Source organism: Oncorhynchus kisutch, linkage group LG24, assembly GCF_002021735.2.
Source record: "Oncorhynchus kisutch isolate 150728-3 linkage group LG24, Okis_V2, whole genome shotgun sequence".
NCBI classification, from domain to species: domain Eukaryota; kingdom Metazoa; phylum Chordata; class Actinopteri; order Salmoniformes; family Salmonidae; genus Oncorhynchus; species Oncorhynchus kisutch.
In genome coordinates this window covers 12,029,997-12,047,367 of record NC_034197.2, presented here as the reverse complement: position 1 = coordinate 12,047,367, position 17,371 = coordinate 12,029,997, and the positions used below count along the sequence as shown (strand labels likewise).

The 17,371-nt window shown below is 40.9% G+C and overlaps 2 protein-coding genes across 3 annotated transcripts; both read right to left on the bottom strand.

Moving 5' to 3' along the window:
• Window positions 1–2,012: 2,012 nt before the first annotated feature.
• LOC109869812 (coiled-coil domain-containing protein 42) lies at window positions 2,013–4,506 on the bottom strand. Its single transcript, XM_020460070.2, has 6 exons — window positions 3,960–4,506; window positions 3,689–3,793; window positions 3,385–3,585; window positions 2,913–3,134; window positions 2,549–2,713; window positions 2,013–2,243 (listed from the first exon to the last, which is right to left on the bottom strand). The coding sequence occupies exons 1-6, from the start codon at window positions 4,038–4,040 to the stop codon at window positions 2,160–2,162; spliced, it is 858 nt and encodes a 285-aa protein (XP_020315659.1). The 5' UTR covers window positions 4,041–4,506; the 3' UTR covers window positions 2,013–2,159.
• A 115-nt stretch (window positions 4,507–4,621) lies between these two features.
• On the bottom strand, window positions 4,622–16,225 carry LOC109869193 (45 kDa calcium-binding protein-like). Of its 2 annotated transcripts, none has more exons than XM_020459145.2 (7): window positions 15,216–16,225; window positions 9,013–9,387; window positions 8,084–8,220; window positions 7,541–7,654; window positions 7,145–7,303; window positions 6,733–6,908; window positions 4,622–6,222 (listed from the first exon to the last, which is right to left on the bottom strand). In XM_020459145.2, exons 2-7 carry the CDS (start codon window positions 9,330–9,332, stop codon window positions 6,046–6,048), a joined length of 1,083 nt encoding a protein of 360 aa, XP_020314734.1. In that variant the 5' UTR covers window positions 9,333–9,387; window positions 15,216–16,225; the 3' UTR covers window positions 4,622–6,045. The 2 variants fall into 2 exon arrangements, with proteins under 2 accessions (XP_020314734.1, XP_020314738.1); XM_020459149.2 differs by having other exon boundaries at window positions 4,629–6,222; window positions 15,600–16,220.
• Between the last annotated feature and the right edge of the window lie 1,146 nt (window positions 16,226–17,371).

Genomic DNA, 17,371 nt, shown 5'->3' with positions numbered 1-17,371 from the left:
CCCCAATAGAAATGAATGGTAAATAATGTATTGTGTTAGGCCGTGCCCACAATATAAATGAATGGTAAATAATGTATTGTGTTATGTCGTGCCCCCAATAGAAATGAATGGTAAATAATGTATTGTGTTATGCCGTGCCCCCAATAGAAATGAATGGTAAATAATGTATTGTGTTATGTCGTGCCCCCAATAGAAATGAATGGTAAATAATGTATTGTGTTAGGTCGTGCCCCCAATAGAAATGAATGGTAAATAATGTATTGTGTTATGTTGTGCCCCCAATAGAAATGAATGGTAAATAATGTATTGTGTTAGGCCGTGCCCCCAATAGAAATGAATGGTAAATAATGTATTGTGTTATGTCGTGCCCCCAATAGAAATGAATGGTAAATAATGTATTGTGTTAGGTCGTGCCCCCAATAGAAATGAATGGTAAATAATGTATTGTGTTATGTTGTGCCCCCAATAGAAATGAATGGTAAATAATGTATTGTGTTATGTTGTGCCCCCAATAGAAATGAATGGTAAATAATGTATTGTGTTATGCCGTGCCCCCAATAGGAATGAATGGTAAATAATGTATTGTGTTATGTCGTGCCCCCAATAGAAATGAATGGTAAATAATGTATTGTGTTAGGTCGTGCCCCCAATAGAAATGAATGGTAAATAATGTATTGTGTTATGTTGTGCCCCCAATAGAAATGAATGGTAAATAATGTATTGTGTTAGGTCGTGCCCCCAATATAAATGAATGGTAAATAATGTATTGTGTTATGTTGTGCCCCCAATAGAAATGAATGGTAAATAATGTATTGTGTTATGTCGTGCCCCCAATAGAAATGAATGGTAAATAATGTATTGTGTTAGGCCGTGCCCCCAATAGAAATGAATGGTAAATAATGTATTGTGTTAGGTCGTGCCCCCAATAGAAATGAATGGTAAATAATGTATTGTGTTATGTTGTGCCCCCAATAGAAATGAATGGTAAATAATGTATTGTGTTAGGCCGTGCCCACAATATAAATGAATGGTAAATAATGTATTGTGTTATGTCGTGCCCCCAATAGAAATGAATTGTAAATAAGGTATTGTACCATTTGAGTCACTTTTATTGTAAATAATAGAATGTTTCTGAACACTTCTACATTAACGTGGATGCTGCCGTGAATAATGACAAGTGAAGTTTAGAGGCGTAAAATCATATCCCCCCCCCCCAAAAAAAAATGCTATACTTGATTGGTGTTTTGGTGGCATTATCTTTGTTCAGATGGGACTACATACATAAAGTGCTTTCATTTCTAAACGGAAACACAGATGTATGAAAATACTCTCAAATAAAAGGTGACAATGTCGCCTGATAAACATTGGATCAAATCCAAAATGCTAGAGAATAAAGCCATGTTAAAAGTTTCAGCTTCACTGTCCATATAAGGACATGGAGTGCATCTTCTCCAGCATGTCACGGAAGCGCCTGTCAAAGGCCCTTTAACATATGATTCCCACACACCAATCACGTGTTCATCTCATCACCACTTTAGGCCTATTGATAGGCCCCTGTAAGGTTAAGCTAACTCTTGGACTGAAAAGTGTTCAATGGAGAATGCCTCCACATCCAGGAAACCAGCCCTGTGTGTTAAAAGGATCCGTTTAGTAGGCTGTCTAGGCCTTATAAGTCAATAGTGCTGTTGATAGTTAGGATCTTGTCATGTGCAATGATGGTGTGTGTGAACTTGTTAATGTGTAAAGTACAAATCCGATTGGGCAGCTCACACTAAGTAACCACAGTCCATTAGACCGCATTGCCAATGGTGATATTCAGTCAACCTTGAATTCATTTGGTGAATTGTACTGAATCCATTGATGATTCATGAGTATATAAATAGCTGTTGGATATAAGAGTGAATGGTTTGTGACACGGTCATTCATACAATCTTACTATGTGAAGTGCTACATAGAACACACTGTAATCAATATATTATTGCCAACTGGTCAATCCCAAATTCCCCCCCCCAAAAATACACTATCCATGTCTCAGAATATCTTTATTTTTGATCTGATCAGTGCAATAATGCTTTTTGTTGATAAGCAAAGTGCAATGACAATATAGTATAGAATCTAAACTTTCATACAAAACAGCTCTATTGATGGACGCGGATCATCTATCTGTGTCCGGTTGGCCCTGGCTGATCCGGCTTGTTCACCTCCTCCCAAATGCAGATCAGATCGGCTAGGAAGGTCTGGATCTGTCAAAATAAGTCATATTAGTTATGATTTTGAACACGCTGGTCTAGTGGAAATGTCCTCTGAATACCTGAGAGTTGATGAATGAGTAATAGAGGATTCACAATTTATGCAAATGTCTAGTCAATATATGATATCCGCTATATATTCTGGCAGATGAAGGAAATCCCTGTGATCAGAGCCCGGCAAATTATCCATCAGAGCACAATGGTCACATATCAGGATGCTAATAATTTCTACCCCCCTATGATGTGCTGTGAGTTCATGAGTAAAAAATGAGTCGTGAGTTAACAGTACCCTAAAGTACCTTCTCCAGCTGCTTAATAGTGTCCTCTGGAGCAATAGGCGATTCCCCAGTGTCTTTCGCCCTCTTGCACACACACTGGTACAGATTAAGAGTGGCCATCTTGATTGTGCCCAACAGCAGTGTCTTCTTGGCAGCTGTGTTCTGAATGTGGGCCCATCTCGATTCCTGTATATCAAGAGAGAAATGATCATCCTTTGATCAGACACTTGGTTCCCTTTGAGGACACTCAGGGCTGGTGTCCCGGACACAAACTGAAAAGGGGGAGGTTCAGGACTAGCTTTATTAAGCCGCGTCTGGGATACTGTCCCTCAGAGATCAATCGCTGTAAAATACCCATAGGGAGTGCGATCATCTCATGTCTCACCCAGATCATGCCCTCAGCGCGGGCCTTGTCCAGCTGGCTCTGTAGCTGGGCCAGAGTGTTGTTGTAGTGCAGCAGGGTGTCATTGCTCTGCTCTGTGAAGCGGGCCAGCTGGGCCCGGGCGTTCTCCGTGCTGTCCTGGTTCTGCTGGGTGGTCCGCACCAGGTCCTCCCGGGTCAGCATCAACGTGTCGTAGCGAGACATCACCTGTCTGGCCTCCTGAAACTGAGATGCACAAAAGGAATTCCAAATCAACACCAAACCCCTACGGTTTAGGCTCTTGTGTAGAGGGACAGGTGTCAGCAATATGGCTACAATATTCCACCTGGCTTATCACAGGACAAGATTGAGTCACCAATATATTGCTTAGAGCTATCCAATCTGGTCAGATACAAGTGGCTAGGGATTGGTTTGTCTGTGAAGGCCAGTCAAATCACACACTACCTCAAGAGTTCTAATCCTCACTATGACCTACCTGTTCACTGGCCTGTACCACTTTATCAAGGTAATGGGGATATATGGCATTCTTCTGCACTCGTTTCTCCAGACGGTCCCTCTCTTTGACGAGAGCTTTCGTCTCCTCCTGGAGAGTGAGCAGGTCCACCTGCTTCTGATTGGTCAGTTCCCGCTCTCGGCCGGCCTTCCTAACAGCTCGACATCGTTTCACCTCGTTCTCCTGAAATGAGATCACGGAAGAGCATGACCAATTCATCTCAAAGTTTGACTGACGGGCTCAATAGTTTAGTCTAAGAAGTGATGTTCAGAAGCTATGACCGTACCTTCAGAAAGTTGTCAAATTTCTGCAGATATTCCTTCATCTGGCCCTCCTTCTCTATGAGCTCATCCTTGCGGATTCTCAGGGCTCTGAGAGTTGACTCAAAATCCTGAAACCCAAACCGAATGTAAAGTGAGACCATATCACACAGGAGGATTGTGTGGAGACTTGACTTAAGAGGATTGTACTAATTCGTCATATAATTTTATTGCCAGGAATTGTCGGTTTGAGGTACAATGAGACAATTAAAAATATATATATATATATATGTGTACCTCTCTTTGCAGCGTCATAGCATTGTTGACCTCCATGGCCTCCCGTCTCTTCTGCAGTAGACGGGAGGAGGGGGCCAGCATCTCATCTGCTGCGGACGTGGCCTTCCTGTCAAAATGGTCAGTGGGGATTGACTATCTTATTTCTTCTTAACATAAACCATGAGCCTTCTGCTAATCATAATGTTGTGTTTGGGTAGGGAGAGGAAAGTCATACATTAAATGGAACAGATAGAAGCTGCTAACATTTTAGGGCGAAAAGTTCCTTCAACGTCTAGGTTAAATATTTTTCTACTCACAATAGCTGGTCTCGAAGGTTCTCGCCAAAATAGCTTTTGAAATAGTCTGACAAATTTACAGACATGTTTATAATATTTGGTCATAAATAAGATAATTGATAATTCAAGGCCAAATGTTATTGTTTTGACAATTTCTGTGGGTGGCTGTAGAAAGCCAATGCGGTTCACAGAATTTTGAGTCAGAAAACAACAAATGGTCTCATAGCAACTACTACAAATAAAAACAGAATGAGGGAAGCTCCACTCATGGCCAGCTCTAAAAAGTTGTACCATTTAAAAAGCCTAGTGGAAAACTATTGGCCATCAAGTTAGTGTGCTAAAATGACGAAACATTTATGGACGCATAACACAGAGTACAAAGTATGGTCAGAGATTGATGAGAAATATTTATTGGTTTACAAGTAAAATCGGGAATACAATGTATAAAGCGTTGTCACATTCTGATTAGCGTGAGCTTTTTCTTTTATAAATTCAATGAGATGACAGGAGCTCAAGAGGGATCTAAATGACTGATATCTCCACAGGATATTGTCCTTGAAGCAGGAAAACAATTGATGAATGCATATATTATACATATATTATAGAGCTTTGGCAAAGCATGACAAGGGCTAATACGGGATTTCTTAATGACAATTAAGTCATATTCATCAGAAATGTATGGAAAATATCATTATCATAACCTGAATAAAACACAAGTATTGAACAACAAAATACAACACTGGGAAAATACTGAATATTATTTTTTACTGATTTATAAAAATGTCTTTAAGAGAAAACAAAAAACGCACACCAACAACAAATAAATAAATAAGTTAATTTCTTACACCAGTTTCAAACATTAAACTAAGATGTTGACAATCGACTAGCATTTTGGAGATGCTTAAAATGCACAATCCCATTTGGAATTATAGATACAAACGTAAACAAATGTATTGGAAATAAAATAAATGACCTATTGCAGCAGGGAGTTAAAACATAATTATCACACATAAGCACTAATTGTAAAGAACAGGACAGATCAGAGAATCATAAACACCTATTAAAAATGTACCAGTGTAACCCTTAGTACAAGGGCAGCAAGCAAATTATTAGTGGTTACTGTGGTTCAGCTCAATCATGGACATGATTGCTAACTTGGTAAAGACCAGTTACTTCCAAGCAACACATTGTGGTACGCAGGTAGGCTATAGCGAATTTTGAAATGGCAATGAAAATATGTGATGTAATTACTTTATTTTGGATTTACCATTGTTGTGCGAGTTTAAAATCAACATGTTTGGAGTCAAATTAGAGGCCCTGCTACAAATAATAGGTTTGATTGTGTAATCCTTAATTTAAGCTACTTCGATAGAGGGGAGAAAAAAAAAGGACTCATTTGAATCCCTCATATACATACATTTCACAATATAGCATCCACACAAATGAACCATGAAGGTGACGTAGTGTCTAGAATGCACTGAAAAAGACCAATACATAGAGGTAAGACAATTCACCTTGAGTACCACTGTAGACAGAAGGCAGACCTCGGCTATGGTTAATTCTGATGGGATGTTTAGAAGAGGCAGACAGTCCAGATATGAAGGATGTTTTAGGCCTTACTTTAAGAGTCAGTAGAGGAGGCCAGGGCGGGTCAGTCGGCTGGGACTAGGATTTAAACACAATTGCACACTAAAACATCCCAACATTAAGCTTTTTTTTCAAGACAGACCTGTCGTTAGAGCAGACTTACCAGGATGCCCCCATTAGAAGGGAAAGGGAAGGATTTTGTAGGACAGTTCGTCTTTAGAGCTTTAGAACTCCTCGTGAACATTCCGGGCATAGTCCATGAGCTTGCTGCCAGTGAAGTATTCGCTGTACTTGAGAATCTCCTCCAGTTCCAAGTTGTGGTTCTGGTTCTCGTCAGCCACAGCAATCATCTGCTTAGCCTCGTTCAGCGCGTTGTACTCGTTCATCGGGTCCATGTACTCCTGGAGAGCAGAGAGAGCACGGTGGAAAGACGGGGGGAAAAAAAAATGTTTGATGGAAAAACACTTTGTGTAAGCTTAAACTACTAAAATCATATACAAAGTATGGATAATGGAGCTATATACATATATATCTTTTATAATATCTTTGAGAACTAACAAGCACCAAAATATGAACTACACAGTGAGGGAGAATTGAGAATTCCAAAAACAATGAATTTAGTAGTATTTATTTGTTATTTAAAAAACAGCATTAGCCATGGCAAAATGCATAGAATGGGAGGAAATGTGTTATTTATAGGACATTTGCTTTTAAAACTGCAAAAGTTGCTAAAGTTTCTCTCAGCTCCATGGAAAATGTGTAGAACTGCAGGAAATGTTTTTTTTAAATATTCAGCGCCAAGATGAGGCGGGTTCTGTCAAATTTAGCCACGCCCACCCAACCCCCTTTTTTTTATTAGAAAAGACCATGCCATCAGGTCCTGCAGTATAACCAGCACACACGGCACCCACCTGTAGTTCCTCCATGGTTACGATGCCATCATGGTTGCCATCGATGACCTCCTCAAACTCCTTTTTCCTCTCTCGTACCCAGTCATCATCTATGTCCTGAGCCTGCTGGTTCTCCACAGTGCCCATGGGCAGGGAGATGAACTCCGACAGAGTCAGCTTCTTGTCACTGTCCTGGTCTGTAAAAACAACACAAAATATACATCACACTCAGATAGCTTTATAGTAATACTTTTCATGATCGATCATGGGCATCCACAACTTATGTATTCATTCTGTTTGTCTTCCACCTTTAATTCATTCTCCTTTTCATACTCTTAACTATCACTTATACTAAAATGTATAGCATGATACATAGAAACAATAAACTGAATTCAAATCCAAACCAAATGTGAGCGAGTAGAGAAGACCGTACCTAGGTCGCGAACAATCTCCTTGACCATGTATTTGAGCATTCCTTTGCTGTGCTCCGGGTGCAGGAAGGAGAGGAACTCTTCCTCGTTCAGCAGCTGGTCGGCTGGGGGGTTATCAGCCTGGAACCAGCGGTCCTTCAGACTCTCCAGCACCTCCTGGGCTGCGAAGAGACAGTAAGTACAAGCATCACTGGCAGAGCTAGGGGCAATAGGCTACTATCGGGATGTGATCAGGAAAACTTAGGGGGGGAAATGATATTGGTTTGGGGGTAGGTCAGTTTCAATGATAGTATGAAAAGAGGATAGTCAGAAAAGCCAGAATTCCTGATTAATCAGTAGAAATGCACAGACGACAACCAGAAGTGTTGTGCAGGTCGTATCGTTGTGGATAAACTTACTCTCCTCGTCTACCTTCAGTTCTTCACTGTTCTTTATCTTGTCAGCCATTTCCTTCTTGTTGAATCCTTTGCTGGCCAGAAACTTCACCCGGTATTCATTCCATGTCACATGGCCTATGACGAGAATATAACGGTTTAGGGATTGGGGCTAGACCGTTTAGGAAGGATTTTGAGGCAATTTTGGTAAACAGTGCTGTATTGTCATCAGGTCTGAGATGTATTGTGGCCCACACATTTCAGGTCTGAGATCTATTGTGGCCCACACATTTCAGGTCTGAGATGTATTGTGGCCCACACATTTCAGGTCTGAGATGTATTGTGGCCCACACATTTCAGGTCGGAGGCCCAACAGTAGGACATCAGTGTCGGTAACAAACGCATTGCTCTCAACGAATAGGCCACCATCATGGCTATGTATCAGGGTTGTATTCATTAGTCCACAGCTAAAGAAAATGAAAAATATTTGTTATTGCTGAACAAGTCCAGGTAGTCCCTGCTTGTTTCAGTCTGTTTTCATACAGATACGACTGTCGTCTCGCTTACCATCTCCATCTGGGTCCACAGCATGGAAGCTCATCTTGTTCTCTCTCACAGCCTCCTGGAAGTGTTCCTCTGTCTTCTCCACGATCCAGCGCTGCATCTCCTTGGCACTGACGCTCTTATCTTTATTAAAGTCCACCCTGAAGACAGTCAGCATTTTTTCAAACAAACACTCAAAATGGAATATCAAGTTCAAGTAGTTTATTCAAACCCACTCTCATATATCTGCTTCAGCCACAAACCCAGATTATTTGGGATATTTTTCTAACTAAGTAAGATGCAACCATAGCTCAAAATATGCTTTGAAAATGTTTCAGCTTTCATGCTTTTCCAACACAGTCACTCCTTCGCCATATAGGGTCAAGATAATGGAACGGTGGTGAGGATTTGTCAAGGCACCTTGAAATTTGGCGAGGGTGACAAGTCAGACTAAAATACCTGGACTGTTTCGCTTCAACAGTATTTACAAAATCAGACTCCTAGCTTTTACTACTTGACACCTAGCTTACCCAGTATGGGGTGGATAAGGACAGATATTTACTTAAGACTGCTGTGGTTGACCTAGTCGGTGCACTCACGTCTCCATTCTCAGGAACACTGCTTTGTTTATCATAAGAGATAATCTAGCCTCATTTGTTCGTGCCCACCCGATCCTTTAAAATAGGAACCGGACCACGAACGGTGTACACATTAACGGGATGGGTATAGGCTACTTAGACATGATCCAAACTCCCAACTAAGAAATGTGGATTTATCGTAATTACAACCTCGCACCTACACACCATTTCACAATGGCCCACACAAAATGATAGAAATGCAACACAGGCACTCTGCACAGATAAAACTGGAAACATCTGGTGGATGTACACAACACAGAGAGGATGTATATGACTCATGAGTCAAGACATTGAAAGCCAGTCATCCCCACTTACTTTCTGAAGATGTCAATGAGCTTGTTCCTGTTCCTCCTGGGCTCAGAGTCCTCTTCAAACTCCTCCATCTCCTTACCCAGGAACACCTCCTGGTGGAAGCCTTTATTGATGTGACCATCCATCTCCAGCTTCATCCCGTTCAGATGGTCTGGGGGAAGGATCTCATTCTCCTCCTTACTGGTGGGGCTGTTTTTGTCCTTCAGGGATGACATGTTAGCTGGCCGGGCATGGACGTCCATGGGGTTGTGGAGCAGGCAGAACAGGGCCATGGACACAGCCAGAAGGTGTCTGCGCCAAGCCGTCCTCCAGTAGTTAGCCATGGCTTCTTCCAGGTTCAGTGTCCTTGCTTGCTCACGGACTGATGAACACACCTGTCTACAACAACAACACTGGGTAAGATGGATAGCCTTATCACTTGACTATAATAGTGTTGTTCTTGGCTAGCTAGTCATAACAAGGACAGCAATCATTTTTTGCCAACAGCGCGGCGTGGTCGAAGTGGGAGAAGAAGAGGAGCTCACTTGGAGTCCATCAAAACTTCCAAACGGTTTAAACCATTTGATTATGAGACTGAGGTGAAATCAAAAGTTGTGCCTATACATTGGCTATGTCATAGCACATTTTTAAAGATAAATATTGATCAATATTAGTTATATCAATTCATGAATGGGTGATGATGATTTTAGATCAAATATGTGTGTTTGTGTGTGTGTTGTGTGTATGTGTGTGGGGGGGGGGGGTAATTGCCTAGTTTCCTCCCTTATGATTCAGCTCAGGTGCCTCCATATACCATAGACACATACATCATTTGCACACACACGCACACACACACACACACACAGCTCAGAGAGGCCCAGCTAATGAGCTCCATCAGCAGCAATTTACATTTTGAATGGAAAATGTGTTTGTGACATATGGACCCCACATATCTAGATGCAAATCAAATCTTCTTGAAAGGAAAAGATGCACATTAGGGATGTAACTTTCACCGATAAACATTTAAACCGGGGACCTGTGCCTAAGATACTAGAGCATCAGTCCGAGGGAGCCCAAACGGATCCAAATTAAGCAAGCGTCGGTCAGAAAACCGATTAAAACGTTAAGAATAACCATTCAGTAATGTTGGTTTTATTTTATTATGGTTTTATTCCGAAAATATCTTCTCTGTTGTGTCTGAAATGATGCGTCCAGCTCATAGCCTATTGAACTTTTATGCATGTAACTGACTACGTCTGTCAGATAACAACAGTGCGGGAGACACAGTTGCTCGTGTCAACGAGAGGCAGGCCTATCCTAGCGGACTAAACCTCACTTCATGGTGAAGGACGTTTCTGATGAACTTCACCAAAGGCTGGAGCCGACACCAGGCTTTGTGGAATCTAGCTCCGACTACGTTGATTTGTAGAAGACCAATATTTAAAAAAAAATGTGAATCATGAAAAAACGCCCAACCTGTTATTTTAAATACCACTACCGAGCAACAACAACGAGCAAACAGTCCGTGTGTGTATTTTATTAACATTTATTGAAAAAGTACACATTTCAGCAAAGACAAGCAAGCAACTACAGAGGACAAATATAGGTACAAGGTTGGCATTTCATAATTCACTTCTTTTTTTAAGTATTGACCTTGGGCGAATCGATGTAGCTAGATTCCACAACGCCTGGTCTTGCCTGTATGCCTTTGGTTAACTTCCTTCACCGTGGAGTGGAGTTTAGTCTACAAGGCCTATCCCTGTTATAGGATATTCACCTTCATATGCTTGTAAAAATGGCTTTTTGCCAGGTATAGCTTTGCATAGGCTTCATTAGTAAAGCATAGGCTTTATTAGTTGAGTGAAAGCCAATGCAATTAGCTGGTTCATCATTACCAAATGCGCTGGTCTTTTACCGGAGTAGACACACAACTCGCATCCAACTGCTGATTGGGGTTTTCAATTCATTCGGATTCTATTTTTTCAGGTTCACCATAATATCTCGTTTTGGTAGTTTTAGTGTAAACAGTGTATTTGGACATTTTTACATGAACAGGCTAATTTCATCAATTTGAGATTTTTGGTTCCAATCGCCTGTCTTTGTGAGACGCAGAGAAGGTAAACAGATGATCCCTGCATGTGTGGATCCCACCGTGAAGCATAGAGGTGGCGTGATGGTGCTTTGCTGGTGACACAGTCAGTGACTTATTTAGAATTCAAGGCACACTTAACCAGCATGGCTACCACAGAATTCTGCAGCCATACTCCATCCCATCTGGTTTGGGCTTAATGGGACTATCATTTGTTTTTCAACAGGACAATGACCGAACACATCTCCAGGCTGTGTACCGGTTATTTGACCAAGAAGGAGAGTGATGGGTTGCTGCATCAGATAACCTGGCCTCCACAATCATTCGACCTCAACCCAATTGAGGTGGTTTAGGATGAGTTGGACCAAAGAGTGAAGGAAAAGCAAACAAGTGCTCAGCATATGTGGGAACTTCAAGGCATTTTAGGTGAAGCTGTTTGAGAGAATGCTAAGAGTGTGCAAAGCTGTCATCAAGGCAACGGGTGGTTACTTTGAATAATATAAAATATAAACTTCTTCAAAGTGGCCTTGATGACAGCTTTGCACAAGCTTGGCATTCTCTCAACCAGCTTCATTAGGTAGTCACCTGGAATACATTGAAATTAACAGGTGGGCGTTGTTAAAAGTGAATTTGTGGAATTTCTTTCCTTCTTAATGCGTTTAAGCCAATCAGTTGGGTTGTGACAAGGCAGGGGTGTTATACAGAAGATAGACCAAGTCCATTCTATGGCATGACTAGCTCAAATAAGCAAAGAGAAACGACAATCCAGTTAATTATATTGACTACGTCCGTCTTAGCTCGCTCATTAAAATGTCTTAATCGAAATTACGGATTTGCCTCTTATCCGCTCATCGTTCCCTTGTGCTATAGTTTATACATCTCAATTGTCAGTAGACTCCACATTTGTTGAAGCAAGTCAGCCATATCAGCTATCTTTTTTAAAAACACAGTAAATGAGGTTGAATGAACTGGTTTGCTGCCAGACAAAGCTCCGCTGATAGCCAGGTGTAGCAGTGGTAAGGATTCACTCCATGGTACTGTAAAGAAAGCTCTGCTGTTGGGACAGCTTTATGTAGGCCCTAACAGTTTATGGGTACCGTTTGTCACCGTTATAGTGCAATTAATGTATCGTTTAGTGTTGTGGCTTTGCTGGCATGCATAAAACATAAATATGTTGAGTTTGCCCCTCCAAGATTTACAAGCTAAAAATCCTCCACTGTGCACATATAACAGGCTCACCTAACACCTTTTTTGCACTATTGGTTAGAGTTTGTAAGTAAGCATTTCACTGTTCACCTGTTGTATTCGGCACACGAGACAAACTTTGATTTGATATTAGATCAATGATCATAGGCTATAGAAATGTTCACTAAACTGACATGACTTGGTTGCCTAGTGTAAAATCTCCTTTCACACAAGCGTCGCGATGTCTTCAAGGATGGGAGGAATGAAGGATGCATAGGTTATCCCAAAACAGGGGCATTGTTATGCAATTTGTTTCTGCTATACTGCTAACGGCTACTTGTTCAACATAGAGGCTGGTGTCTAATCTAGGCCTATAATAGGTTAGAATAATGGACCTTAAAATCCCTGTCCCAGCACTTTAACTGACCCCGTGCCCCATCCATCACAGGTGTTCGGGGGAAGCCTGTGAGCCCGACAGGGACACGCAAGCCGTGCATTACCCTACATTCACAAGATAATAAGCCTAAATAAAATCGTCCAATTAAATCGGTATCGTTTTTTTGGGGTCCTCCAATAATCGGTATCGGCGTTGAAAAATCTTAAATCGGTCGACCTCTATCTTGAACTCTTTAAAATCAGATTTCCCAGATGTTTTGAGTGAGGCAGAAGTCATGCTGGATTGTCACCATGATCAATGTAGAATGTTTATCCTTTTAAGCTTGGAAAAATACTCTTAAACCCAGACTTGGGACAACACACCCAGTCCACTGAATAGCAGGCTAGTGATTGCTTTGCGATGCTTGCAGTTAGCTACTGATTCCTTCCAAACCACTCATTTTTAAATGTGAGATTTCCAACTTGTTATGTAATGTTTATGTCCAATGGCCGATGAGCACCGATATGTTTTATCTATAATTTCTCTTCATTATTTCTCATCATATGACAATAATTAAGAAGGACTTGCCAGTAGATTGTCGACTTGATTCATGATGATGACGACTGCTAGCTTGCTAGCTAATATTTTGAAAGAATGATCAGTCCAATCAAAGCTGCGGAAGATATAACGTGATTTGACGTAATTTTATCTGTGGCCAATGACCTTGAGCTTTCTTGGATGGGCACTTCTAATGTAACTCTATTGCAGCACCCAAGGGGCTTGAAGTTTCGAGCTCTACCATTTGGCGGTGACGTAGTGTCCCTATGAGTGACAGAACACTGAGCCAATCACGGCACAACTAGAGAACATTACCAACCCCCACGCTCCATATTCCCCACTAGCTGTCCCACCACCACAGAATGCAAATAAAATAAAATGTTATCGGTCACATACACATGGTTAGCAGATGTTAATGCAAGTGTCGCGAAATGCTTGTGCTTCTAGTACTGACAGTGCAGTATTATCTAACAATTCCACAACAACTACCTAATACACACAAATCTAAAGGGATGGAATAAGAATATGTACATATAAATATATGGATGCACGATGACCAAGCGGCATAGGCAAGATGCAATAGATGGTATAAAATACAGTATATACACATGTGAGATGAGTAATGTAAGATATGTAAACATTATTTAAGTGGCATTATTTAAAGTAACTCCTGATCCATTTATTAAAGTGGCCAATGATTTGAGTCTGTATGTAGGCAGCAAGCCTCTCTGTGTTAGTGAAGGCTATTTAACAGTCTGATGGCCTCTGATGGCACTGCGCTGGGCTGAAACACCTGCATTTTGGAGCTGCCTTACTCAAGAAAGCAAAAGAGAGATCAAGTTTATATGCAGCTTTATTAACTCAACTAAAAAAAAGATTGTCTGCAAACTAATATGTGACACATATTAATTCCAAAACAACATGTAAAGCAGGTAGCCACTGGAATTTCGACATATAGGCTAGCTGTTAGACTCTATGCAAGGTGTTGGCATACGCAGGGGATTGAGGATAACGTTGTAGTGAATTTGAAGGGCAGCCTGCAGAGTCTGAAATGCACAACTCCATGTCTTCGAGGTTACCAAGAGAGTGAACTCCATTAGGTGTCCTGACAATGCACCATGGCTGTTAGAATGGTATAGCATTGCTTTGGGGATATCTGGTGTGAGTGTATGCCTCCAAGGACCACATTAAATAGACCACTTTATTTTATAGTGTAGGCAACACTAATCCACCCCGCATGCGTGGATCAGAAAATGTAGAACTTCAGAAATGGAAACTTATATTCTATTATTCAAGTTGAACAAGTGTATTAGATCATTAGACTGATAAGCGTTACAAGGACCAAGCTCTCTAAAATGCCAAATGGTCTAAACCATTTACTTTTGAGAAGGGGGTCAAATCCAAAGTTGCATTATATTAAAAAGGTGCAAAAATGCAGAAACAGCACTACCATTTCCTGGTTGCTAAAATTGTAACAGTTTCAGTTTGTGACAAAACAAGCAATGTTAAGTGTAGAGAATCATTGTACCAAATATTGTCAAATATTTTCAATAACTAAAAATATTGTATTTTCAGCTGGTGTACAAAACCAAAAGTAAGAAGCAAAAACAAAAACAAAACTTAACGGGAAACAGAAATAGTGCACATAGACCACATCTACCACTCAGAACTGCATTCAATAAAATGACATCTAGAACTCACATTTCTATGTGAATTTGGTCAGGTTGCCCAAAAAGTCACATATTGCAGCCTCAAACATGATACCTTCCTTATACATTTTTTCAAAGAAAATTAGTCTTTCCTCTATCAGAGGAAACAAAAAGAACGAAACGGGGAGGGTCCTAATTGAATTTGTCCAATAGAAACTCTCGTTTTCGTTTGGAGTAAACGGTTTCAGTTGCAAAATATTTCACAACAAACTAAACGTTTTGCAACGGAATCAGACTAGTGAATACACCCCAGCATATCTAATAAGCCGGCTAACGTTAGCCGATGAGAGGACAAGGCTTGATGACCTACCTAGTGTTGAACTCCAACGACACAAAATCTGGAACGCTGCTCAAAATAAATTGCAGGAAATTGAAGAGATAAGGCACTAGCTAGTTAGCTAGCCCACCTAGCAATGGCGAGAATGCATCGTCGTACGATCAAAACAAAACTGTTAGCTAGGTTATATTTCATGTGCACGTGGCTGCCACTACGAACTTCACGCAGGAGCAAAAGTCTCACTCTAACTACCGAATCAATCCGCATACACAGCAAATGTTTGATTAGGTGAGTTGGGGGATTTCTATTTTCAGGAAACAAGCTGCTACTCACGCCGTGTGTACACAGATTGCGTCACCACGTTGCCCTGACCAAAGATTATGGATATACTGACAAGATACATGTCTCCGCCCTTACCATGGGAGTCGTTGTGCACAAAGCGGCACGGCAGGATGTCTAGAGCTCGCCTATCCTGGTGGATACGTGTCATTATTCTAATTATTTTTTTTAAATATTCGATGAGGGCTGTTGACGTCAACCGCCTGTATTCAATGGAGAGGGAGCGAGAGAGAGAGAACGCTATACAATAGCCATAACATGACACTTGAAATGTTCATTCCTTTGAAACTTGTGAGTGTACTTTTTATCTTAATTTTGTATTGTTTATCATCTATTTCACTTGCTTTGGCAATGTAAACATATGTTTCCTATGCCAATAAAGCCCTTTAAATTAATTTGAGATAGAGGCTATGCTACTAGCCTCATCTCATGAATATGCATAGCCATCTTACAATTCCGATATTAAGTGCTATTTTAAAGAGTTGCCGGGATATCACGTACTCTGCTCATATCTCACGCAGTAAATAAGCCATTAATTTTTATTTTGCCCCAATTCGAAATTGATCTCCATACAAAAACTCCTTGCTTTTGACGGCGGAACAACGAACAAACGCTATCTACTTGAGGGAGACAAATGTTCTGCCTAGTTGGCCTCTCTTCCTATTTCTCTCTGTTGTCACTCAGGTTGTGATTTCGTCCTTCCTGATGAAATTTGGGGGCGTTCGTTTTTGAATCGCTTGGTGCCCTGGGGTATTGAGTTTTACTCACGACCATTCTACAAAGAATTCTCCGTGCATCAGGGGAACCGGCCGAGGCAAAACGAGCGTTACCCAGTCTACAAAGATGGCATTTGAAAACCACCAATCTACAGTAGACTGACCACTAGCGGGGGAGTTGGTAATTGTCACATTTAAAGCCACATTGTGGATGTGCAAGTTGGTCACTAATAAAATGTAATGCACCCAATTACATTTTCACATGTAAATAATGCTTGATTACTATGAATCTGTAATGCTCAAGTTAGGAGGACAACAATACTGATTTTAGAGGTACGATTGTTTGGTGCACTTTTTTAAAACTTCACCTCTGGGTGGCACTGTGCACAAAAGTTATATTTCTACACAAAACATAAGTGATGAGGCTCCATCCAGATCATCACCTCAAAAGTACAGTATGTGTAACTGTAACTAGGCTATGCAGATTTTATTTAGGCAGACTTTGACCACTGGGGTCTCAGTGGTTGATAAGAAATTCTGAGAAATGTTATTTTTGTATTGGTAGGGTACACATATTTTGCAGATGTTATTGCGAAATGCTTGTGTCCCTAGGTCCAACAGTGCAGTAATACCTAACAAAACAATACACACAAACCCCCCAAATTAAAAGAAAGAAATGAAGAAATATGGAAATATTAAACAAGCAATAAAATACCATGATCGGTTCCCAGCTAGAATCCTTAGATGCTACATACATTGTTGGACTTGTAAATTAAAGGTAGACTCAGCGATATGACATAGATACAGAAAGTAAACCGCATAGTGGGTCCATTTCTGCAACAACTAAGAGCGTTGAAGCGCGAAGCTCAACTCCTCCACTATTTTGGTGTCCTGGCTACCAAGCTGTGAACAGCATGAAGCTAACCCATGCACATGCTCAGATACTGTGTGGGACTATGTGAGAGCGACGTCTCACATCTCGCTCATCTCAATATTTGCTGTGCTGCTTGTGGCAACATAATTTAGCTGAGTCTACCTTTAATGATATACAGTCAGTTTCAAAAGTATTGGGACAGTGACACATTTGTTGTTGTTTTGGCTCTGTACTCCAGCACTTTGGATTTGAAATTATAC